At 57.5% G+C, this 25,095-nt stretch overlaps 1 protein-coding gene across 2 annotated transcripts in view; it reads right to left on the bottom strand.

Moving 5' to 3' along the window:
• PXDN (peroxidasin) overlaps nt 1-25,095 on the bottom strand; it is a 65,455-nt gene that overhangs the window by 38,938 nt on the left and 1,422 nt on the right. For both annotated transcript variants that reach the window (XM_070795446.1, XM_070795447.1), the window contains exons 2-3: nt 2,326-2,397; nt 1,408-1,479 (exon numbers count right to left, since the gene is read on the bottom strand). In XM_070795446.1, coding sequence (XP_070651547.1) covers nt 1,408-1,479; nt 2,326-2,397 — 144 coding nt within the window. The remainder of the gene's footprint in view (nt 1-1,407; nt 1,480-2,325; nt 2,398-25,095) is intronic.

Raw genomic sequence — 25,095 nt, 5'->3', positions numbered from 1 at the left:
GCTGGGCTGTGTTGCTCAGTTGTGTCTGACTCTTTGCGACCCCACAGACTGTAGCCCACCAGGCTCCTCTGTCCATGGGGATTCTCCAGGAAGAATACTGGAGTGGGCAGCCACGCCCTTCTCCACGGGATCTTCCCCACCCAGGGATCAAACCCAAGTCTCCTGCATTGCAGGAGGATTCTTTAGCATCTGAGTCACCAGGTAAGCCCAAGAATACTGGTATGGGTAGCCTAACCCTTCTCCAGGGGATCTTCCCAACCCAGGAATCAAACCAGTGTCTCCTGCATTGCAGGCGGATTCTTTACCAGCTGAGCTACCAGGGAAGCCCCTTCAGGAGATTACAGTGCTTTAAAATTAAAACCCAAAACAAAAGTAAACAGATGAAAACTCAAGAATAAATAAGAGAACTCTCCCTCATTTTAAAAATGAGCAACAAGGCTTAGTGTGAACCCTGCTAATGAAAAATTAACATACTGCCACTAAAGTGATAGAAAAAACTGTGTAAACACAATACTTTAGGAAGCTTTGTGGAGGAAAATGCATTTAATAAGGAATTAATGTTACCTTTCGATCACCAGCACCCCCTCATCTAAACAGGACCGAAGACACCCAGGTTCACGCGAGTTACACGTCTTCCCAAAGTCACTGACACAGATCCCTCATTAAAAGGGCTCTAGCTGAACAGTCTTCTAAAGTCCTAAAACTGAGAGTAATTTCCTCAAAGCACAAGACACTGACTTCTGATCTGTTAGAACCAGGAATGTGCCCAGGGTTTTGATAAAGTTTTCAACTTCAGAAACAGTGCCTGTAAAAGCACTGAAGCAAGTGGGTCCTTTTCTAACTGCAAAACTGACTTCAACACGCAAATGCCTTCAGTGCTAAGAAACTCATTAAGTCAAATAAATTCTCAAAAGGGAAATAAACTTTACAGAAAAATGAGATGAAATCACTCAGCGAAGATGGGAAAGTTATTCACGAATTAGTGACATTCCAAAGGGATTCGTCATTTCCAGCTTCCATCAGCCACAGCTGAAGACAACCCAAAACTGCCCTGAAAGCACAGACCCACAAAACACGCGTCAGCTGCTCACAGCAGCAGCTGCACGGCTCAACAGGGGTTACCATTACCAGACGGTGCTTTTCAGAACTGCAGTTTTTAATTTTATCCAACCGATTTACTTAAGGCTTAGCAGATAAACCCTAGAAATCACACAGAGCAGCACCTGACCCTGGTACCAATTCACTTAAAAAATTCCAGCCAAAATTTCACTCACCTTCTGAAAACAAAACCTCTTTTTCACTTGAATGTATTTGCAATAATTCATAACAATATGGAACTTAGCTCAATGATTAAACAGTCCAAATACAGACGGCAGACTCTGGTGTAGAAAACTGGTCACGACTTACAGGTATTTCAGATTCTCCAAGTCTTCAAACGACCCACCAGGTATGCTCTTGATTTGATTATTGTTGAGAAGCCTGTGAAAAAAACGTTTCAGTAAGAGTTTTACAAACAACGACACTTCTGAATTGTGTTACGGAGGTCATTTCCACTGCCCTGGAGAAGGTTACGCAAGGATTAAGCCGCAGGCCTTAATACTGACACTCGCAAATGGACACAACCAAGAGCAGTGTGGGTGTGGACAGGACGGTGTTCACACCCGCACACCGGAGCGGCTCCGAGCACGTGGAGACGCGATCCCCTTGCTTCTGCACAGAGAGGGCTCGCCCTCTCCTGCGTCTCTCCCATCCTCCCCTCCGGCCAGCTGGGAGGCCCCTGTGGAGGTGCAGGGGGTCCTCAAGGGGGTCTCTCTCCAGGGAGCCTTTTCACAGCGAGGGGTGGAGCCACACGTGCCCCCACCAGGCTCACAGCCCCCAGGCACGGCGCCCTGCACGGACCAGTCCCCTCCTGGGGGAGAGCCAGAACCCCCTCCCACAGCGCTCAGCACAGCCCGCGGCAGCCTGGAGTCGGGCCCCTTCCCTCTGTGCACCCCGGGGTCTAAACACTGGGACACAGGTGGACGGCACCCCACCCCGCCCCCGCCGGGGGCCATGGGGGCTCCGGGCCGGGGAGGAGGGCCGCCCTGGGAGGCGTGGTCAGCACAGGCCTGCACCACACCCAGAGGGTGGACAGGATCACGGCTGTCAGTCGAGACAGACAGGGACCAAAGCCGCCCCTGGGCACCTACCTCCACGTGCAAACCCCTCTGGCAGGCTCGGCCTCTCCCGCTCACCACGCCCACCCTCCGGATCTGCCCACAGGGGAAAGCAGCAATGGGCTGTGCATCTTTTCCTACCAGTTCCCAGGGAAATGCTTGGACTTACAATGTGTTCAGGTTTCTCAGCCCCCGGAAGGCCCCCGGCTGGATCTCTCTGATTCTGTTAAAGCGAAGATCCCTGTGAAGACACGAGAAGTGGATTATTTACAGAGAAATCCGCCAGTGTCACTGGTTCTGTGTCATCTCTAAACACTCAGTTTCCAAACAGCAATAAGGCATTTAAGAAATTAAATCTCCCAATTCAATCCTTGGCTGAATCAGCTCTGGGAAAAGACTGATAAAGACCCAAATATTTGTCTGAATAACAGGCGAACCTGTTCACATTACAGTTTGTTTAAAAGGTAACTACGGGGAGATGTTGGCGTTCAGTCGTTAAGTCGTGTCCGACTCTTTGCGACCCCCACGGACTGCGGCACATCAGGCTTCCCTTCCTTCACCATCTCTTGGAGTTCACTCAAATTCGCGTCCATTGAGTCAGTGATGCCATTCTCTTCTCCTCCTGCCCTTAATTTTTCCCAGCATCAGGGTCTTTTCCAGTGAGTTGGCTCTTCACAGGTGGCCAAAGTATTGGAGTTTCAGCTTCAGCATCAGTCCTTGCTATGAATATTCAGGACTGATCTCCTTTAGGATGGACTGGTTGGATCTCCTTGCAGTCCAAGGGACTCTCAAGAGTCTTCTCCAACATCACAGTTCAAAAGCATCAATTCTTCGGCACTCAGCCTCCTTTATAGTCCAACTCTCACATCCATATGTGACTACTGGAAAAACCATAGCTTTGACTATATGGACCTTTGTTGGCAAAGTGATGTCTTTGCTTTCTAATATGCTGTCGAGGTTTGTCACAGCTGTCCTTTCGAGGAGCAAGCATCTTAATTTCATGTAATCTTGATTCAGTTTGTGAGTTTGTGAGCCTGGTATTTCGCAAGATGTACTATGCATACAAGTTAAATAAATAGGGTGACAATATACAGCCTTGTTGTGCTCCTCTCCCAATTTTGAACCAGTCTGTTACTTCATGGAAGGTTCTAACTGCTGCTTCTTGACCTGCATACAGGTTTCTCAGGAGTCAGGTAATGTGGTTTGGTATTCCCATCTCTTTAAGAATCTTCCACAGTTTGTTGTGATCTACACAGTCAAAGGCTTTCACGTAGTCAATGAAGCAGACGTTTTTTGGAATTACCTTGATTTCTCTATGATCCAGCGAATGTTGGCAATTTGATCTCTGATTGTTCTGCCTTTTCTTAACCCAGCCAAACATCTGGAAGTTCTCAGTTCATGTACTGCTGAAGCCGGCTTGAGGAATTTTATTTATTTTTAATTTAAGGATAATTGCTTTACAATATTGTGTTGGTTTTTGCCGTACATAACATGAATCAGCCATAGGTAGCTTGAAGGATGTTGAGCATAATCTTGCCAGCATGTGAAATGAGTGCAACTGTATGGCAATTTGAACATTCTTTGGCATTGCCTTTCCTCGGGACTGGAATAAAAATCGACCTTTTCCTGGTCCTTTTCCAGTCCTGTGGGCACTGTTGAGTTTTCCAAAGTTGCTGACGTACTGACTGCAGCTCTTGAACAGCATCATCTTGTAGGATCTTAAACAGCTCAGCTGGAGAGATAAGAGACGCCCCCGCCCACCCACCCCCACCAGCCCATGGGAATGCTCAGGTCTGTGTTAAGACAACAAACAGGACACATTTGCAGGGACTGGAGAAGGGAGTCGCCAGCGCGCAGGCGTGGAGACTCTCGGTTCCTCCTGTAACTTCTGAGCTGGAACTCGCTGCTCCAGGAAGGGGTCTGGCCCCAACACTCAGAGTCACAGAGCTCACTCAGCAAGCGAACTGGGAAACGAGGCTATTTCACATGTACCTCTCAGCGTGTGAGATAAATGCATGAGTAGCACAGAGGCTAGACCGAGGGCCCGAGAGACCAGGGCCCCAGGTGGGAGCCAGTGGGTGGCGTCAGATGCGAACGCAGAGCGGCCGGGGTCGGGCCCGGGGCCGCGTGAGGGGCCGCAGGTCTGCTAAGCTGCCTGTTCCCACCCTCTCCAGCCTGAATTAAAAATCTATCAATTGAACAAGCAAGAGAGGCCCTGGAAATGAGACACAAAGACCGCTTTCTTTACCAAAGAGTCTTAGAAACATGAAAATTCCTTACTCGCTGGTCCTACCTCTTCCATTACGGCTTGGACCGTGTCCCCCCAAATTCACGTGTTGATGCCAGACTCCCGGGGCCTGAGACTTGACCTTATTTGGAGAAGGCGTCCTTACAGGGGTGACCGAGTTAAAGTGAGGTCACTGAGGTGGCCCTGCTCCAAGGCAGCTGGTGTCCTTGCAGACAGGCTCGAGGGAAGGCCAAGGACTGCTGCAGATCTCCAGCACTGGGGGCCTGGCTCAGGGCCCCGCCACGGCCGCAGAAGGGGCCAGCCTTGACCTTGGGTGCACGCCTCTGGGACAGTGAGAGAAGGCTCCAGTCTAAGCCCTGCTCCTCCCCGTCATGGGTGCTCGTTAGGACGGCCACAGGGACTACGGGGTTCTGGGGCAGCTCTCCTGGGATACTGGCTGAGCTCGTGCAGTGCTCACAATCTTGGCAAGAATCTCATCGGTTCTATAGCTCTAACTGATGACAGAACAGGTTCTAGTTCACGGCAGGATAAGGGCCTTTTGGGAAAGCGTTTGAACCCCTGAAACCGCCTCTGTCCACACTGGGCAGCGAGTGAAGCACGCTGCCTGTGGGTTTTGGGTCAAGTTCTCAGGACCCGGGCAACCACGGCCAGCATGGACCCGCTCCCAAGCTCAGGCTCCGTGATGACCCTGTCACCACCGACATGCTCCCCAGGAGCCCCCTTCCCCTGCACAGACAGCCTTGAGCTTTAATAAGCGGTAATTCACACTCATGTTCAGACCAGCATGGGCGGCTCCCTGGGGAGGAGCTGGGGGCAGACAGGAGCAGCTCTCCGGGACCCCAACCTTCCCCAAGGTTCCAGTGATTCTCTCGACATCAGCAGGCTGGAGAGGCACCACCGTCGCCAGGTTCCGTCCACCAGAAGCTCAGCGCGGCCTGTGGCAGCCCTGCCCCAGGCCCCGACCCCTGGGCAGCCTCAGGAGGCCCCAGCATCCTCCAGAAGTTCAGCACAGCCCATGGCGGCCCTGCCCCATGCCCCGACCCCTGGGCAGCCTCAGGAGGCCCCAGCATCCTCCAGAAGCTCAGCGCAGCCCGTGGCGGCCCTGCCCCAGGCCCCGACCCCCAGGCAGCCTCAGGAGGCCCCAGGGTCCTGCAGACGAGTCACAGCGCTGATTCTACCTCCTCCGCCATCGACACTTGGCAAGACCTGACTCCTCCAAGCTGAGCCCCGAGGGCCCGGTTGAGTCTGCAAATTGGACCTGGGATCCGACTCGTCTGTGACTGCCCAGCCCACCAGGCCCACGCTGCCCGTAGCCCTCCTGAGGCCCAGGCCACATGCAGCCCCCTGACCAGGCCTGCAGCCCGCAGCTCCGTAAGCGGACCGTGCAGGGCAGCCGCTCCTAGTGCAGTGCATAACCAGCTTTATTGTTTCTAATTAACCAATTTAACTGTTCAGTTTTGGCCGCGACGGGGGGCGGGCCTTCTCCAGCGGCAGGGAGCAGGGGCTCTCTCTGGTTTGGAGCTCGGGATTCCCATGCGGGGGCGTCTCCTGCTGAGGGGCTTGGCTTCAGCAGCAGGGGCGAGGCTCTGCAGTCCTGCAGGCGAGCCCTCGGGCTTCAGCAGCTGAGCCGTAGTGGCCGTGGCTGTCCGCAGCATGTGGAATCGCCCCAAACCAGGGATCAGCCCCGTGTGCCCCGCCCTGGCAGCAGGATTCTGACCCACTGGGCCACAGGGCAGTCCCGCAGCCAGCATTAACGCCTGTTCACGTTTTCTCCATCATAGAAAGGGTGAAGGTGTTTGTGGTTCATGATCAGAGACGGTACATCCCGAGACCCCGCTCTGTCCCCCACAGCTCACCTCCTCCCCTTTTGAGACTGCGCTTCCTCAACCTCCCACTGATCCTTTTTGAAGATACAAACAAGAACGTGTGTCTACTTCCCTCCCTTTCTTGCAGAGAAGGCTGCTCGCTGAGAACACGCTTTTCTTCAAAGGACAAACCTCAGAGCTCTGGACACGCCCCCTCGTCCTTTCAGGGAGTGACCGCGACCTTGCCCAGCACCCCCTCCTCCCTGCCCCCACTCCGAGCTATCCTCAGCACTGAACCGACCCACCGGTCCCCACGGACCCACCCATCCCCACCGGCCCATTGGTTCCCCACTAACCCACCGGTCCCCACCGACCCACCCATCCCCACTGGCCCATTGGTTCCCCACTGGCCCATCGGTCCCCACGGACCCACCCGTCCCCACCGGCCCATTGGTTCCCCACTAACCCACTGGTCCCCACCGGCCCACCCGTCCCCACGGACACACCCATCCCCACAGACACACCCGTCCCCACGGACCCATCAGTCCCCACCGGCCCATTGGTTCCCCACTGACCCACCGGCCCCCACCGGCCCACCCGTCCCCACGGACACACCCGTTCCCACAGACACACCCGTCCCCACGGACCCATCAGTCCCCACCGGCCCATCCCTTCACAAGTGGCCCATCCCTTCACAAGTGGCCCATCGCTTCCCAATAGGCTCAGAGACTCACATCGTCACTGATGTCTTCACAGGGCTGACTCCTAGAGGAGGAGCTGTTAGGCTGAAGGATAAATGCACGTCCTGACTGCTGACATCCGTGCACTTGCTAAGCGCCCATCAATCCACAAACACCCATGGGCCACACACCCCGTGTGCCACGGGAGCCCGGCCTCAGAATCTGCCCAATGTCTCGGGAGGTTTCTGCCCAACATTTAGGGAGGCAGCCCTCGGGAGCCCACTCTCAGAATCTGCCCAATGTCTCGGGAGATGGCCCTCAGGGTCCAGACCTGGGCTCTGCCCCCAGCAGGATGCGGAGCAGCCAGGGCCCCAGGAGCCAGAGGTTGACACACGAGAGCCTGCGGACCAGGCGGCTGAGGGCAGCTGCACCATTTGGGCAGGGGGCAGGGACCCCCAGAGCTGGGGGAGGGCAGAAACGTGGGAGGAGAAGGTCAGGGCAGCCTGTGGACCGTGGCGGCACGCGTACCCTCCGAGCACAGGTCCCCAGCCCCTGCACGGGTGCGCCCCCGGCCCTGGACACGGCAGAAGGGTTCAGTGCGTGGCCCGGGGAAGCAGTTCCAAAGCTCCACCCTGTGTACCCAAGTGCGTCCTCCTGGCCTTAGAAGGCTCCCTGGACGAGATCTGTGTCAGGGACTCGCTAATCCCCCTGAAGTGTGTGACCGACAGGTGCAACAGGCACCCACTCCCCTTCTGTACCCAAATTACTCAAAAGGGGATTCCCTGGTGGTCCAGTGGTTAGGACTCCAGCTTTTACTGTTGAGAAAACAGGTTTCATCCCTGGTCTGGGAGCTAAGCTCCCACAAGCCTTGCAGCACAGCCAAAAAAAAAAAAAAATTCAAGTAAAATAAACAAACCAACAAAAACAACAGTGCAGGTCAGCAGCAGAAGCAGCGTCTGCTGGTGAAGCGCTCGGGGCTGGGGAGGGGCTGTGGCGGGGCTGGGGCAAGGCTGTGGCAGACGAAGGCTGAGAAAGGCGGGCAGGGGCGGAAGGACCTGCGCCCGTCACGGGGCACAGTCCTGCTGAGGGGGGCTGGACACGCCGTCTCTGCGGGGACAGGGCCTACACATACACGGGGCAGTTCAGTGTCCCCTGCCCCACGAGACGGGCGGTCTCTCCCAAGTGCCCAGGGCACACCTCTCAGCCCCACACCTGTTAAAGACCGCTTTACTTTCAGAGATGGAGCCGTCCCAGGCCGGGGAGTCCTGGCTACCCAGGCTCCGACCCTTGTCCCTCTCGCCGTAGCACAAGGTGACCCACGGCCAACCCTGAAGCAGACGGGCTCAGAGTCACAGAGGTCGGGGGTGTCCAGCCAGCGGAGCAAAAGGCCAGGCTCCCAAGTCTGCTTTTCCTCCCCCAGCCGTGCAGACTTATGCAAAACACAGAGAGCCTTGTCTGACGTGGGAGTAGTGTCTGTCTGCAGGGAGAGCGCGGGTGTTTCTGGGGGACAAAGAGGCCTCGCGGGGTCAGCTGTGCAGATGGCGGGGCAAGTCTAGGGCACCGGAGGACATGCAGGCCCTTCCCCAACGGAACCCGCAGGGCCAGGGGGCACGGCCCAGTGGAATTGTGCTCCCCGAGGGCTGGTGGTTCCCGCCAGGAGGGCAGGTGTCGAGGTCTCCGCTGACCGTCACCCAGAGGATGGCCCCCTGGAGCCCTCCCAGGGGTGGACAACATGCAGGCCCCTGGGGGTGACCAGGGCGGGTCCTTCCATCCCCAGGAAGAGCTCCAAGTTTCCCACCGTGTCCGCTCTCCATCCAGAACCTCAGCTCCCAGGAAAAGGCCGCATGGGCGGGGGCAGAACAGGCATGCGGGACGTGGCATGCTGAGCCTCATTTCTGTCGTCTCCCCATCCAGAATTTAAAGCTCAGGAAACAAGGGGCCCTCTCTCAGCTCATGGGCACAGAACTCGCTCGGGGAGCTGTGGGGTGGGGGGGCTCCCTCAGCTCTGCTGATGGGTGCACAGCCTCCTGGAAGGACCCAGGATGGATCCCGAGCCATCACCATCTCCTAGCCGAAAGGTCCTCCTGTGAGGCCCCCCACCCGAGGACTCCAGGCTAACACAGGGCTCAGAGCTCCGACAAGACGGCAGCCCCTTCAACAAAGAAAGGGATGCTCTGCTTGGGGCAGGGTCCCCACCCTGCTGGGCCCACCGCCTCAGCTCAGGGTCCTGAAGGAGAAAACCCATCAATTCGGCCAGGTTTGGTTCACCGGGTAATATCTATGAATAAAGAGCAAGGCAAAAAGCCACGGTTTTCTTCTGACAGAGACTTTTTAAAAACACTGAAAAAATGATTCAAAGCACAGGACAGAAAATTACTTCAAAAGAAAACTGACTTTGGGAAAGAAACCGAGGTACTGATTCATTCACAGGAAGGACATACATAAACACGCTTCTTCGGGTTTGGCCTTAAGGTTCCAGCAGCTAGAAAGAGCAGCCAGGAGGAGCTGAGAATGCTTCAGCAAACGAGGGGAGAGGAGAGCTCACAGCGTGGGGAGGACCGGGGTCTCCACCTGCCAGCCTGCGAGGACCACGGCGCAGCAATCGCGTCTGTCACCCTGAAAATATCACTGATCCTGACGACCTAGGGTGGTTCTAGAGATGGGGGCTCCGAGAACAGCCCTCGGCAACTAAAAAAAGAGTCCAGGAGAGTGGACACTCCAGGTTTGCCACCTCCGCAGCCGCCCCGGAGCCAGCGGAGAGCTCACTGTTCAGATCTGGACCAGCTCCATCATCAGACCTGCCTGTGCACTCATGTGCTTGTGTCATTTGTTACAAATCTCCGTGGTGTCACCGTCACCGGGCCCCCAGTGAGCACGCGCAGGGACCGACCCCTCGGCCCGACCAAGCTCCTCCCACCCCGGGACGCGGGGAAGCCCCGGATGAAGGCGCACCTGCCGGGCTCAGGAAACCACCTCCTTCTGGCAGAGCCCGCGCCGGGCACTTCCACGGCCAGGCCCCACAGGACAGGTGTGCCTGACTGTCCGCCGAGAGGCCAGGCAGAAAGATGCTCGGGTGTCGGCCCACGTGGTCTCCATGGCGACCTCTCCACTAGCCGAGGGCGGAGCCGAAGCAAAGGGCCCCTGTCTTCTCGCGGACACCTGCGTTCACGCACCATGGTCTGCATCTACGACGTCCGGAAACATCACTCTTCTGTTTTCAACCGTTTTAAAAAATGCAAGAGGCCTCCCTGGTGGCTCGGTGGTGAAGAGTCCACCTGCCAAGGCTGGAGACACGAGTTCAGTCCCTGGTCGGGAGAAGCCCGCGCACCACGACTCCTGCGCCTGCGCTCCAGATTCTGGGAGACGCAAACGCTGAAGCAAGGACGCCCTGGACCACCGCCCTCCACAAGGAGAGTCGCCACCGCAGCGAGAGGTCCGCACACCGCAACTAAAGACCCAGCACAGCCAAAAACAAGTCAATTAATTTATTTTTAAAAAACGTGCAATGCAAGGTTCACAGGACAGTGAAAGGGCCGGCCAGCCACGGGCGCGCGGTCTGGAGGGGGTGTGGTGACGGCCCAGGAGATGAACCTCACTGTCGGGACCTGTTCTCAGGCTTAGGATTAGTGCAAACGCTAATCCTAACCCGCCCCGGCCCCGCCTCACAAAGGAACAGAACGCGTCTGCTGGTTCACGCACGCCAGTCCTCTGGGTTTCGCCCAAGCTTCTCCCACGACTGTTTAAAAATGAAATCAGTATTTCTTCTGTTTTCCAGACCCAAACTGGCCGGCGCCATCTACCAGAGACTTTCCCAGGGCCGAGTCTTCGCGTCCCAGGAAGCCCCCGGAGCAGGGTGAAGCCGAGGACAGCGTGTGATCAGGGTAAGGGCCCCCCCCGCCCCCCGCCCCTCTCCCGCGCACATGGCGCGCCGGAGCAGCGGCCTGGACAACCGTGAAATCCGGGCTGCCCAGCTCAGCGAGTCAGAGCAAACACGGCGGCCCGACCTCCTCCTGATTAGCAACAGCCCAGCGAGCAGCGCGCACGGCTGGTTCACAGCAGAGCCGCGCCAGGTCCGCCCAGGCGTGGGAAGCGGACTCCGCTCTGCCTCTGCCGGGGCGGAGGGTCCTCCTGCCTCGAAAACAGGGGCGGGCGAGGCGTCTCCCCGCGGGAGGAGCCCGCCGTGGCGCCCTGCAGAGTCTGGGGCTTCCGCTTGGGCCTGTGGAAGCCCGAGTCTGCGCGGCTGAAGACGCGGGGCTGGGTGCGGGCCTCGGGGCCCTCCTGGGCTGCTGGCGGGACTGTGTGGTTTTAGCGCCCGAGGAGCCCTGTCCAGGGGCTCATCCAGGCCTCGCGTGGGAGTCGGGAGGAGTCTGTGAGCAGGTGTGCACACGTGTGTCCACGGACATGCCCCCGACAGCCAGGCTGAGGGGGTGCCCTGGTGTCCCAGTCTGGCAGCAGGCGGGGTCACAGGGGAAGCCCAGGCATCCAGGTCCGAATCTCCGCCCTGCTCTCTGCTGGACCAAGCCTTGACCTCTCCCATCCGCAGTTTGCTCATCACTGAGGAAGGGGACGGGGGCCACACCACTCCCTGAGACTGGGACCGGCAAAGCGCGAGACTGGCCGCTGACCTGACGGGGAGGAGGGGGGCCGAGGGAGGGGGCACAGGTCACAGGGATGCCCGCGGACAGGGACAGGCCACGCCGCTGCACGTGGGGGAGCCTGCATCTCACACTCAGAGGAGAGGCGCAGAGAAGGGAGTTCACTGGCCTGAAACCAAACGGCCCAACCAGGCAGCCCAGGAGGGCATCAGGCCTCATCCTCCACGCTGACCACGTGTCCCTAAGACCCCGCTTCCTGGCCCAGCCTGTCAGCCCCCAGCAATGCAACCTGACCCCATCAGCATGTGTGTGCATGTGTGTGTGGGGAGAGACTGGGACTGACTGACCACCGCTAAGGGCAGACTTATTGTGGAGTGAGGCCGGCAGGTCCACAGTCTGCAGGCAGGCCGGGGGGCTGGACATGCGGGGAAGGGCCACTGTCTGCCCCCAGGCCCAGCTTGCGTCTCTTCCCCAAAGTCCTTCAGCTCTCGGGAGGAGGCCCCCCTGTGCTGTGGAGGGCACTCCAGGTCTCTCAAAGGTCTTGACGTACATATCCATCTCCTCTAAAAGCATTTTCACAGAAACCTCTAGGATAACACTCGACCCAGCATCTGGGGACTGTGTCCCAGCAGGATGACCCAGAACACTAAGCAGCACAGGCACCCAGGCGTGAGACACAGCCTGCTGGCTACGGCAGGCGCCATCACTCACACAAGGGAACGGGTGAGGTTGTTCCCACAGAGACAGCCAGACGCGCCTTTGAGTTCAGCAAAGTAAACGGATCCATCGTGTTATCCTGCCGGACGCTCACCCGACACTTGGCTGACCAGCAAGCGGACAGTCACGGGCCCCTGCACAGACCAGGCCCGGGAAGGGAATCTCTGGTTCCACCACACAGGCTGACCTTCGCCTGCTATTGCAGTTAACACCACAGAGGAAACGGACCAAACACGCAATCAACAAGTCCTGGCACCAATCAGTTACCCTCCACCCAGAGCCTTCGGGAACATCTCACCCAGGCGGCTTCCTGCACACACAGAACTTAAGTCTTCAGGAAAACAGGACACGCAACCCCAGACAATTACTGAATGAGAACACACTCTAGGGAGCAAATGTGTCATCTCATCAGTCAGAAAATAGCACAGGAAAACAGAAGAGTGGAGCTAAATAAACCCAAGAGGGCTGACAAGGGCTGGGTCTGCAGTGAGTCGTCAGGAGGGGCTCTGAAGGAGGGGCATGCAAAGGAGCCCTGTGACGGACACAGAGTTCGGCCCCAGGCGAGGCGGTCCCTCCTGGAGCCTGGCTCCAGTCTCAGCCGGGGGCCTCCAGACTCACCGGGGGACCTCCAGTCTCACCTGGGGACCCTCCAGCCTCAGGGGACCCTCCAGACTCACTCAGGGGACCTCCAGTCTCAGTCGGGGACCCTCCAGACTCACTCAGGGGACCTTTAGTCTCAGCCTGGGGACCCTCCAGCTTCAGGGGACCCTCCAGACTCACTCAGGGGACCTCCAGTCTCAGCCGGGGACCCTCCAGTCTTGCTCCAGGGACCACGACGCCAGCCTGACCCACAGTGCTGGCGTCTCCTTGCAGGAATGCTGGCCTAGTCCTCCCAGTGCATGATGTTCAGACTTCTCACGGTCTCAAAGTCCTTCTCAGTGAGAAATCGAGAAGCTTTACTGCAGTGCCAACTGTATACAAAGAACTGGGTTATCTCAGCACCAGGATCCTGAAAAGAACGGAGAAAAGAATCACTCTGATCATTTCCTGTTGGGTTTCCTTCTCCCCAGACCTAGTTGAGCAAGGCCACCAGACACAGAGCTCTGAGAAACTGCAGAAAATGAGAATAGGGCTTCTCTCGGGCTAAGGAAAATAACGAGGAAGCTGGACTTTAAAATCAGTGCATCCGAATTTAGGAGGAAAGAGACCTGAGTCTAAGATCTCTTCCCTGGCTGTCTCCTTTCTATAGCCTTCCGCTGGACTTCCAATCCCACCCGTGAACCAGGGGGAGTGGGGGTGGAGAGGGGAAGGACCGGGGACAGATCTGCATTGAGATAGAGGAGCAATGACTACAACACGGAGCATGTCTCACGGCAGTGGGGTCTACTCAACTCAGCACGCGTGCCTGATACTCACCAAGGACACCAAAATGTTGGGGGGCGGTGGAGGGACAGACAGGCGGATGGATGGATGGATGGATGGAAGGGCAGATGGATGAATGGATGGACAGATGGAGCAACACAGGCACTGACCCGAGAAAATGACACAACACAATGACACGCACAAGAAAACACACACTCAGGATTAACAATGGGCCCCGTGAGCCGCGCCAGTGCAAGCATCCCACATATCGGAATAAGTAACAATGATGACTAACTGCATCCACTTTAACTGCTATTTTTAAAAGTTAAAAAGCTGCTCAGCTGGAATTTTAGAAATACCATCCACTGCAGGAAGTGACAAGTCTAATCCGGGCTCTTCCCCTAAAGGAAGCTGCAACCAGGAAGAGAAGCATAAATTCACTAGTGCTGCAAATAAGGCAGCCCGCGTTCCCGGGGGAAAGCTCACTCTCCTGCATCAGTCCTGTCTCTGCATAAAGGTTACTCCCGCCCAAGCGCTGTGCCTGGTCTCCCTTTTGCCCGCGAAAAGGGAAAACAGCAATCCAAACAGTGCAGAGGCAAAATCTTCCCATCTCTACCAACAACAGGCTTTCATTTGTTTAAAGTAACTGAATTTTCATTCACATCGTTACTTCTCAACAAATACATCAGAGCTGTGCAGAAAAGACATTTTAGGAAAGTGGGGAAGCTCAGGAACTCACAATCACAGAGGGCTTCCTGGTTCCAGGACCAGGAGAGGCACCCTCCACCTGCTGTCTCACAAGGGGGCTGTAGGTGCCTCTTAAACATTTGGGTTTGGCCCCTCAGAGAAAGCTGCCTGTGTAAAACGCACAGGAAACTAGCCTAGCAGTATTTCCTGTCTGCATCACACGTGTCTGCTCCAGTTAAAGGCAGGGCCCACGATAACTAGCTAGCTCTGCGCGAGCCCCAGCATCCCAGCTCTCTCCCCAGAACTCCCGGGGCACAGTCACCTTCCTGTCTTAGGGAAATGAACCCAGATGTGACCAGAACAATGGCTCTCACGGCAGAGGATCCACCGTGCAGGCTGTGTCAGGAGATGCAGGTGCATCCCATTCTCCACGCCCAGGACGCCCGTGCAGGTGTGGACCTGCCTTCCAGAGAGTGCGCATGCGGAAAGCTGGGATAAGACCCTGCAGGGTTGGGCCACGCCCACAGGCCACGCCCCACGTCAGAGGCCCTGTGACCACACGCCACGCCCCCAACTACACCCATGTAGGCCACACCCACATGCCACGCCCCCGAAGACCACGCCCTGCAGGCCACACACCACAGATCACTCCCCACAGGCCACGGCCCCAGGCCACATCTTGCAAGGCCGCAGGACTAGCCGAGCTGTCCCTGACCCCCCGCGTGGGTCCGTCCCCCCAAACTTGGCCTCCGTCATTAAAACTGTGGCTCTTCTAGCTCCCTCTCCCTGCCCAGGAGACCAAACCAAAGGCAGCCGTGTCCATGTCCACGCCCAGCACCTGGCCTGCAATACCTCCACCCTGAAGGGTCCTCCTGGCATGTCTCAGAGAAAAATTAAATTTAATGACTCTGAACTTGATGGAACCTCAAAGGCAAGATACTTTCTCCCCTGAGAGGGTCAGATGGGGACTGCAGGAGTCCTGTACTGGCTGTTCCTAACCGACCACATAAGCCCTGACACCCTGACCCCTAGGAGGGCCTGGAGGCGCGAGGGGGACTTTGCCTGGCAGGCAGCAGGTCCCCAGGCCTTGAGGTCACAGTGCCTCCACCTGGAGCATGGAGAACACTGTGTGCCCGTCGTCCCCAGACTCCCGCCTTGAGAAGGTCCCCACTTGCTGAAGCCCACCTGTGCGCCCACCCATCTTCGAGCAACCCTATCGTCAGGGAGCTCAGAGATGAGACGTGAGCTAGTGTCCTTTTCAGGGTCTATCTGGTGCCGTGTTGCTTGCATTTTTGTGCCCTTTGTGGGTGACTCTGCTGTTTAAAACCTCCCCCATCATAGTGCTGAAGGACATCTGGTCATGGAGAAACGCTGTGTAGGGGATGCGCCTCCTCCAGGCACAAGCTGTGTGCTCTGTCCTGAGCCCCATCCATGCTGATGCGTCAACAACAGATGCTCAACAGGCGTCTGAAAAAGGAAGCTCAGGAAACCACAGATCAAGTGGTGACCACGCTGTGACCAGGGCCTGGCTGGACCCTGACCCTGCATCTGCTGGAGCAAGGTTTCCTGGTGGCTAACTCTCACAATTCCAAGAATGATGAGAATCAACCTGAAACTCTCCCAGCTCCTCCCTCCGCACATCTCAGGGCCCTGAGGTGACCAACAGCCCAGCAGGAACGCCCAACCTCGGGCCAGAGACCTCAGACCCCGCAAGAGACACGCCACAGCCGGGGCAGCCGAGACCCAACGTGAGGCAGGGAGCCCAGGGAAGGGCACAGCTCTCGGGATGTGCTGAGACCAAAGCCTCCGGAGAGAGAATCAGTGATGGTCGTCAAAGCAGGGCTATGGGCGAGGAGACACGTGTGTGCACACCGCGTCTCCAAGGTCAGTGTGAGAGGCACCCTGGAGACCACGGTCCCCACCAGGTGCCACGGGAACCTCCTCCCTCCACAGACACATGCTTGGCTTGGCATCAACTTGTTGGTTCAGTGGGAGATGAGCCGTGGTGCAAACAGGGGACACCTGTCCTCGCAGAAACATGGACTGTGTCCAGGGAGGAGCTGGAGCAGGAGAAGCCCATAACATGCAGACCAAGCAGGTTATACGCGTGCCCCGAAGTCAGCAGATTACACACGTGCCCCAAAGTCACGGAAACATGGACTGTGTCCAGGGAGGAGCTGGAGCAGGAGAAGCCCATAACATGCAGACCAAGCAGGTTATACACGTGCCCCGAAGTCAGCAGATTACACACGTGCCCCAAAGTCACGGAAACATGGACTGTGTCCAGGGAGGGGCTGGAGCAGGAGAAGCCCATAACATGCAGACCAAGCAGGTTATACACGTGCCCCGAAGTCAGCAGGGAGATAACCCACGAGGCCTGCAGATGACACACGTGCCCTGAAGTCATCAGATTACACACGTGCCCCAGAGTCAGCAGATTACACACGTGCCCCAAAGTCAGCAGGGAGATAACCCACGAGGCCTGCAGATTATACACATGCCCCAGAGGCAGCAGATTACACACATGCCCCGAAGTCAGCAGGGAGATAACCCACAAGGCCTGCAGATGACACACGTGCCCCAGAGGCAGCAGATTACACACGTGCCCTGAAGTCAGCAGATTACACACGTGCCCCAAAGTCATCAGATTAACACATGCCCCGAAGTCAGCAGGAAGATAACCCACGAGGCACACAGAGGCCTTCTGAGGTAGGTGTGCAGCAGCAGAAGAGTGGAAACAAAGAAATGACCTGCAGAAAGAATTTGATTCAATAAAGTTGGCAATTCCAAAAAATAAATACTGAGTGGCCATTAACAAGGACAGTGCAGACCTCTAATTACTGCAGACACAGGGCCACCGCATGCAGTGGGTGTGGACAGCTGGACACAGATCCCCATCTGATGTTGGCAGGCAGATGGCCAGTAGGTGGGGGAGCAGATACAGAGATGGATACGCAGATGGAGAGACGACGACATGCAGACAGAGAAACAGGCCCACAGACGCACAGACGACAGGTGACCCAAGAACAGAGCTGGCGGACAGACGGACAGAGCTGCAGGTGTGGACAGATGCACAGACACCCCGTGACTTCCTGTCCGTGTACACTCACACGACTGCTCATGTATCTGAAGGGAGCCCAACAGGCTAACACTTTTCTCAAATAATAGGTGAGTCATTTATTTTGGTGTTTCTGTCTGTATGTTCACGTTTTTCTGCCATGAACACGTGTAGCTCACATAAAAGTATTCAAAAGCACCTAGTAAAGGGAAAGTAAACAGGAGGAGTGAGGGCAGCTCTCACAACTCTTGTTGTCACCTCCTGGGGGGACAGGGTACCCCCAACCCGGCTGGTAACCGCTGTGCCTCCGGCCAACCTCCACCCGCAAGGACAGCAGGCCCTGAGAGAAGGCGGCCAGCGAGCTTCCAAGGACCCCGACCGCTCGCACACTGCGCCTCCGGGCAGAGGGCAGGGCGCACCCACGGGCACCGTCAGACTGGTGTCCAGTGGCGGGAGACGCCGCTGGCATCCTGGGCAACAACCTCAGAAACATGGCTGATTCCTGGAGCCCAGAGGTGGAGGATCCACCCTGAGGATGGGGGATCCCCCATTTCCACCCGTCAGCCCCTTTACTGCCTCTCCTGTTGCCCCTGGAACTACCCAGGACCCACACCAACCCACTGCCTCATCCTGGGAGGAAACCCTGGGTCCGGGACTTGGCTTCCAAGCAATCCAGCCATGATCTATGGGTCACAGCGCTGAGGCTGTTCACCACCTGCCATGATGGTTACACGGGGCAACTCAGAGATGTACAAAACCCTTGTCAGAAGAAGGAAATTAAAGCTTTTAACCACCTGATGCGAAGATCTGACTCACTGGAAAAGACCCTGATGCTGGCAAAGTTTGAGGGCAGGAGGAGAAGGGGGTGATGGAGGATGGGATGGTTGGAAGGCATCACCGACTCAGTGGACATGAATTTAAGCAAACTCTGGGAGCTGGTGAAGGACAGGGAAGCCTGGCGTGCTGTAACCCATGAGGTCGCAGAGTCGGACATGACTGAACACCTGAACAACCACCACCTCTGTTAACCTGTGATGGCGTCCACTGCAGCCCACAGCGGGGTCTAAGCCAAGGGGGACAGAGGAGGAAGCATCAGATGACCGAGGGCACGGAGAGCAACCTCTCTGTTCCCCAAGTGAGGGAGCCAGGGGCCCCCCGTGAGGCACGGCGCCCGGAGAGGAGAATGCGGCGAGGGCAGCAGCCAGAAGCCGCTGTCCAGCCCGGGCTCGAGGGAAGCGGGAGGTGCCCCAGAGGCTGGGTCCTCCCGGGCACAGAGGCCCCGAACAGCAGCCCCAGAGCGTGCACACCAGGTGCGGAGGGCACCCAGAGCCCACTGGGCAACCGTGATGAGTCCCGAGGGCAGCTGAAGCCCTGGCCCCTCACCGTCATCGCCCGCCTGCCCTGGCCCACCCCTGTCCCCCGGCTCAGCCTAGAGCCACAGATCCGGGGTGGACAGGCCTGGGTCCTGGGTTGCTGGTAGAGCGCTGCTGCCTTAAAGGGCCAGACAGGAAAGGCATTGCTGTGTCACAACCATGCAAGTCTGCCTTTCTAGCTAGAGGGGTGGTGGACACCCCAGGCCACTGTCCATGGGCGGGCTCTGCAGACCTGGGCGGAGCTGAGTCCCCAGCGAGAGGCCTGGTGAGGGAGGCAGGTTTAATCCCCCAAGATCCTGCACCTGCTCATCGGCCCCGGGCTGAGGCCCCGCCCAGCACGACAGCACCCACAGGCAGATGGGGACAGCGGGGCTGAGTGACTCTCAGTTTTATAAACTCTAGACTCGGGCCTGTGGATGCATTATCTGATTACTTGCTTTGTAGGACATGGGTGCGGAAACATTTAATGAAGGTTTTTACGAAATTACAAAAAGCAACAGGGAGTTCTGAAAAAGGTGGGCGAACAGGGCCCAGACTCACTCTCTGTCTGAAACAGCCAAAGAGCCGACAAAATACATAAAACGACAGTTTTTGAGATGCCGTGTGTCGGTCAGCAACGCATAGGGTCCCGACAGCAAAGCACAGGGTCCCAACGGCAACACACAGAGTCCCGACGGCGTAAGCACAGGAGGCGAGCCCAGAACCGGCCCGCGTCGCCGCCCGGGAGAGGAGGCACGCTGTCTGCGGAGAACCCGGACTCCGGGACACTGAGGTCCAGGGGCAGACACCAGGAACCCGGGGCTTCGAGCGTGCAGATGGTAAAACCAGAGCAGAGAGCAGCAGAAAGAGAACAGAAAACCCAAAGAGGAAAAAGCAGTGAATCCAAAAGCTGGGTTTTGGCAAAGATCGATGAAACTGAAAAACCTCTAGGCAGACTGATCAGGACAAAAACACATTTCTGACTTTGGGAATGAGACCTGATCCCTACAGACCCTCGGTGTTGAGACGATGATGAAGGCCAACTTTCCCGTGTGACGTGGCCAAGCTCCCCTCTCCCTAGGCTCACCGGGGAAGGAACAGCCCTGACAGGCCTGTGTTTACTGAAGAATCTGAAGTCACGGTTTAAAACCCTCCCACAAAGCCACGGCGAGCGCAGCCGGGGGCTTCCCTGGGAAGCAGGACCAGACGTTTAAGCACCGCTAAGCCCCTCCACTCACCCGAGCTCTCCCCAGAGCCCGACGGGAGCCGTGCCCTGCACTCCCTCTGCGATATGCAAACCAGACAAAGACATTCCAGGAAAGGAAAACAAAGCCCGAGTCCCTGGTGAACAGACGCAGGCGTGTCCAGCCGCTGGGGGGACGCGGGGGGCAGGGCGCAGAGGCTCGTTATCCCGATTGTGGCGATGGCTGCAGAGCGCTGATCCCTGGGTGCGCACCCCCAGCACAAGCGGCTGCTTGCGGCCGGATCACCAGGAGGCTTTTCCCTTTCCAAGTGAAAATTCACCCAGACAGCAGTCAGAAAGGGGGCCATCGTCACCAGCTAAGCTTCCACCGTGGACTTACCAGTGAGCCAGGGGGCTGCCTGTGCGCCTCCGAGCTCCGCGGGCTCCCACCCCACCCACAACCTGGTTCCGGCTCCCCCAGGGCTGAGCATCCAGACGCCACCCCTCTCCTAACAGAGCTGGTCACCCAGCGGCCACCAGACCGGGACAAGCCCCCATCAACACAGGCATCTGAAGGACATCAGGCAAGGGCACGCAGAGCCTGGGGACACAGTGTCCACCCAGGGTCTTTGGGGAAAGTTCTTCAGGTCGGCGTCTCCTCCTCCCTACCCCTGAGGGAGCTGAAAAGCAAAGGGGAAGACGCAACAGTGTCCAGAATAGAGGAACTAATCAAATCTGCAGGGTTAACTGACCCTGTGTCTGAGCGGGGAAGGGGCGCCGAGAATTAAGTCCTGAAACAACTGACACATTCTTACCTAAACTTTTTGCCGGTTTTGATTCAGTCACGTGAGTAATTGTTGGACTGAACTATCTCGGGGCTTCCCTGTATTGTCTGCGGACAGGTGGCATCTGACCAAGAGAGGGACAAGTGTGATTTCTGTCTTTCCACATTAACTCCAAATAAAAGGTTAAATTAAATAAAATTAAATATCAAAAGGCAGAGACACCACTTTGCCAACAAAGGTTCATCTAGTCAAGGCTATGGTTTTTCCAGCAGTCATGTACAGATGTGAGAGTTGGACTATAAAGAAAGCTGAGTGCCGAAGAACTGATGCTTTTGAACTGTGCTGTTGGAGAAGACTCTTGAGAGCCCCTTGGACTGCAAGGAGGTCCAACCAGTCCATTCTGAAGGAGATCAGCCCTGGGTGTTCACTGGAAGGACTGATGCTGAAGCTGAAACTCCAATACTTTGGCCACCTGATGCGAAAATCCGTCTCACTGGAAAAGACCCTGATGCTGGGAGAGACTGAAGGCAGGAGGAGAAGGGGACGGCAGAGGCTGAGATGGCTGGATGGCATCGCCGACTCAACGGACTGGAGTCTGAGTGAACTCCGGGCGTTGGTGATGGACAGGGAAGCCTGGTGTGCTGCAGTCCATGGAGTTGCAAAGACTCGGACACAACTGAGTGACTGAACAGCAGCAAAAGAAACGCGAATCCCTGGACTCAGGAACTTAGAAAGGTCATGAGTTAGCGATGATGCTGCTTTAAAAGCATTCTCTCACCCACTGACAGGCGACACGTGGTGTGTGGTTACCAGTCCACGTCCAAGGAGGAGCCCCAGGGAGCTGTCAGCCGCAGAGACACACGGTAGCCCACGGGGAGCCCCGCGTGGCCCCGAAGCGGCGAGCCCAGCACTGCCCACTGCTTTTAGATGGGATCCAGCCCAAACTGCATTTTCTTGTGTACTCCAAAGCTACGACACTGTCACAGTTAAAATGCTCGTTAAGCCTGGACGCTAAGCTGGGCGACCTGACACGCGGGCGCTGGAGGCCCCAGCGCCTCCCTGGGAGCACGCAGGGAAGGGCGGGGGACCAGGCCGACCGGAGCTGGGGCGACCTGCTAGCTCTGCCCGGGGCCGCGGCCCCCAGGCCTTCACCACGGCATCCACCACAGCGTGCTCCTGTGACCAGCGCCCGGAAGAGCCCGTCTGGCCAGTGGGAATAAGCACATGGGCGAGGGCTGGCCAGTGGGAATTGGCACATGGGCGAGGGCCTTCCAACTTTCACCCAGTTTTTCAACCTGATGAGAAGCAGCTCTGGAGACGGGGATCCTATGTCTGTTCTGCTGACACTTGAATTTGTCACCTGGAACGTGTGCGCAGAGGCTCTGTGCAGCCGCCGCCTCTCGAACAAGAGGCCCGCGTTCCCCAGGCAGGGACCCGCCCCCCTCCAGCCCTGGCGTTGCCGGGTGGGGCAGAGCCTTCCTGGGCCCCCGCCTGCCACCGCGGGGGTCCGGGGGGCACACACGCATGTGTTGGCACAGTCCCCAGGCCCCTGCTTGTGAGCGAGGCTCGTCCCCTTCGCTGAGGCCTCCAGGGAGGAGGCCAGGGTGTCGCCAGGCAGAGAGGCTGAGTCACAGGACGGAGCGAGGGGCCCGGGAGCACAGGGGGCAGAAGAAGCCACGAGTCCTGGCGTCTGGAACCTGGACGAGGCCAGAGCTGCCTCTGGTTCCAGGGTCAGCAGCCTGTGCGGTGCTGTCTTTTTACAACTATTTCCTGACCCATTAACGACACAAAGGAGGGGGGCTTCCTACCGCCTGCCGGCTGCAGCTTCCCAAGGCGCATCTGCCAAAGTCAAGCTGTGTCCCAACTGAGCAGGGACCCAGGTCCTGCTCCCGACCTGCGGTGTCTCGGGCCCCCTGGAAGCTTCCTCAGTGCCTGAGGTCTTCCCTCTGCCCACAGTGGGCTGGGCGTCCACGGAGCTGAGGGCTCTGGATACCGCAGGGCTGTTAGTGGTGGGAGGAGGTACTTGGTCCGCCACCATTTTGGAAAAATAAACCACCAGCATGCATGTACTTAAAAAATGTTCCTATGGTGCTTTTGAAGCGCAGTTGAGCTGTACTGGTAAAAGCTCTGACTTCATCCAGCAGGCCATCTAAAGCAGGAATCCGTTTCAGGTGAGCCTCAGGCTGCAGTCAAGGTCCCGGCTGGCATGGGTGTCCTGCAGGAACCACGGCCCCAGTCACAGCTGCTCACATCTGCTGACTGGGTCCATCACCCACCCCGCCAGGGAGGAGAGGCCAGCCCAGCCCGGGGCCAAGTGCATCCTCAGGTCAGCAGAGAGAGAGGGAGCTCCCCAAGCCCCAGGAAGACAGGAGACGGGGCAGGTCAGCAGTTCCCTGCTGGAGACCCCAGGCCCCTCCTGACCTGACGGGACCCCCCCCTCCTCCCTCCTGCCACCTGTTGGCAGAGACCTCAGCGCCCTGCACAGAAGAGCTCGTAAGAAACTGGGTTCTCCCATCAGCCAGGTCCAGTGCGGGGCCAAAAGGAAGGCAGGGGCCCGACCCATGCTGGGGGCCCCACCAGTACCTTCTCCGAGTGTGGAGAAGGCGCAGACCATGGGTGCCCCCGGCCTCCTGCAGTCCCCCTGGCCAGGCGCACCTGAGTGGTCACCCTCATCACAGGGCTGCGGGGCCTCCCTCCCTGGTGCCCTCGTGGACCAGGGACCCCGCAAGGTGGGGGCTGGAACGCGGCTCGGGCCCAGACAGAGAGGCCATCAGAAGCAGGCGGAAGTGGGGCCAGCTGTTTGGTTGGCGGCCTGACCCCGGGGAGGCACTCTCAGCAGCCCCCTGCCTGCTGTGGGCCAGGCTGCACTCCCCCAGCCCACGTCCCCAGGCCCCCTCCAACACCAGGGCTTCCTGTCACGTGGATGGTGGCTTTGAAGTGGCCTGGACTATGGGATGGGGGTGATTCCCATGACCTCGCAGAGGAGGCGACAAGAACAGATTAGAAGGGGGGTGAGGGGCAGAGGGAGACTCGTGAGGCAGCAGGTATAGAAGGAGATCCCCCAAAGGCCCGGGCCGAGGGGAGGACAAAGTGGGCAGAGTGAGGATGCCACCGTGCATGTTTGTCACCAGCTGTTAATCCCCACCATGATGAGCAGAGTGAAATACTCAAAAGTATTTTGAAATATTCAGTCGAGCTGAGCGTATGACACCCGGTGCTGAAGGGCTCTGAAACGCTGCGGCGCCAGAGCGCGGGGACCCCAGACGGCGGGGTGGCCAGGATCCCTCTTCTACGGTTCCCAGTCAAACTAGAATCACATGCTTTGGACCAGGGTCTGCTCTCAGACCAGGATTTCTAACCCCCAACCACGAAGCAGAACGATCCTCTCTAGGGCCCCACACAGGCACACCCCTGAGACACCATGATGGGGGGACAAGTCTGATGCTCCTGGTGATTCTCAGTCAGTCTTTCCAGGGGGGCTGAGGGGACGGGGGAGAGGAGAGAGTCCTGAAAGCTAAGGGATAAGTGATGGTTGAACAGGCCAACGGACTCCGGGGCCAAAGTCTTCCCTAACCCTCACATCCTTTCAGTCCCCAATTGTTCCCAGATCATACTTTGGATGGAGAAGAACAGCAGCCGCAGGAGAGCAGAGCCCTGGGAGAGGAGCTCAGAGCAAGCACGGGCTACCTCTGCGCAGGCGGAGCCGGTGACGTCACTGCGTCCCAACGAGCAGCCCCCCAAGAAGGCTCCAGACTGGACCCCAGACCCCAGAGCAACACCCCTCCCCAGTGGGCCTTCCCGCCAGGATCGGCTCCTCCATGAGACCCCACCCACCACCACTGTCTCCCTCTGGGCACGCAGTCCCAGACCCCCAGCTGAACCCTTCACAAAGGACTCAGTTCTCCCGCGTCCCAGGTCTACACTGGCACGGATGGGAGCCTCCTCCCCAGGTGCCTGTGTCTACACAGCTGTAAGACAGGTGTGTGTTCACACCACAATTCTCCAGGCTGGAATACTGGAGTGGGTAGCCTATCCCTTCTCCAGGGGATCTTCCCAACACAGGGATATAACCTGGGTCTCCAACGTTGCGGGTAAATTCTTTACCAGCTTAGCCACAAGGGAAGCCCAATTTAGGACTTCCTGGTGGCTCAGACAGTAAAGAGTCTGCCTGCAATGCTGGAGACCAGGGTTCAATCCCTGGGTCAGGAAGATGGAAAGAATTGACAACCATGAAACTCCCGGAGGTTCTGTGGAAAATCTCACCGCCCGCAGGACGCTGGTGGGCCCATTCTGGCTCTACCACAGTCATCTTTTAAAAATACTGTCTTTTTAAAAAAGCAATTAAGACGTGAGGGCAAAGCACAGTACATGTATTTGACTCTGGCGGGACGTGAAAAAACGGCTTCAGGGTCCGCGTTTTTCCCACTGACTCACCGAAGAGTTAAATCACGGCCTCCAGAAGCCCCT

The sequence above is a fragment of the Bos indicus genome, chromosome 8 (genome assembly GCF_029378745.1).
Source record: "Bos indicus isolate NIAB-ARS_2022 breed Sahiwal x Tharparkar chromosome 8, NIAB-ARS_B.indTharparkar_mat_pri_1.0, whole genome shotgun sequence".
Lineage (NCBI taxonomy): Eukaryota > Metazoa > Chordata > Mammalia > Artiodactyla > Bovidae > Bos > Bos indicus.
The sequence above is the reverse complement of the archived record's forward strand: the minus strand, read 5'-3'. Positions and strand labels throughout refer to the sequence as shown.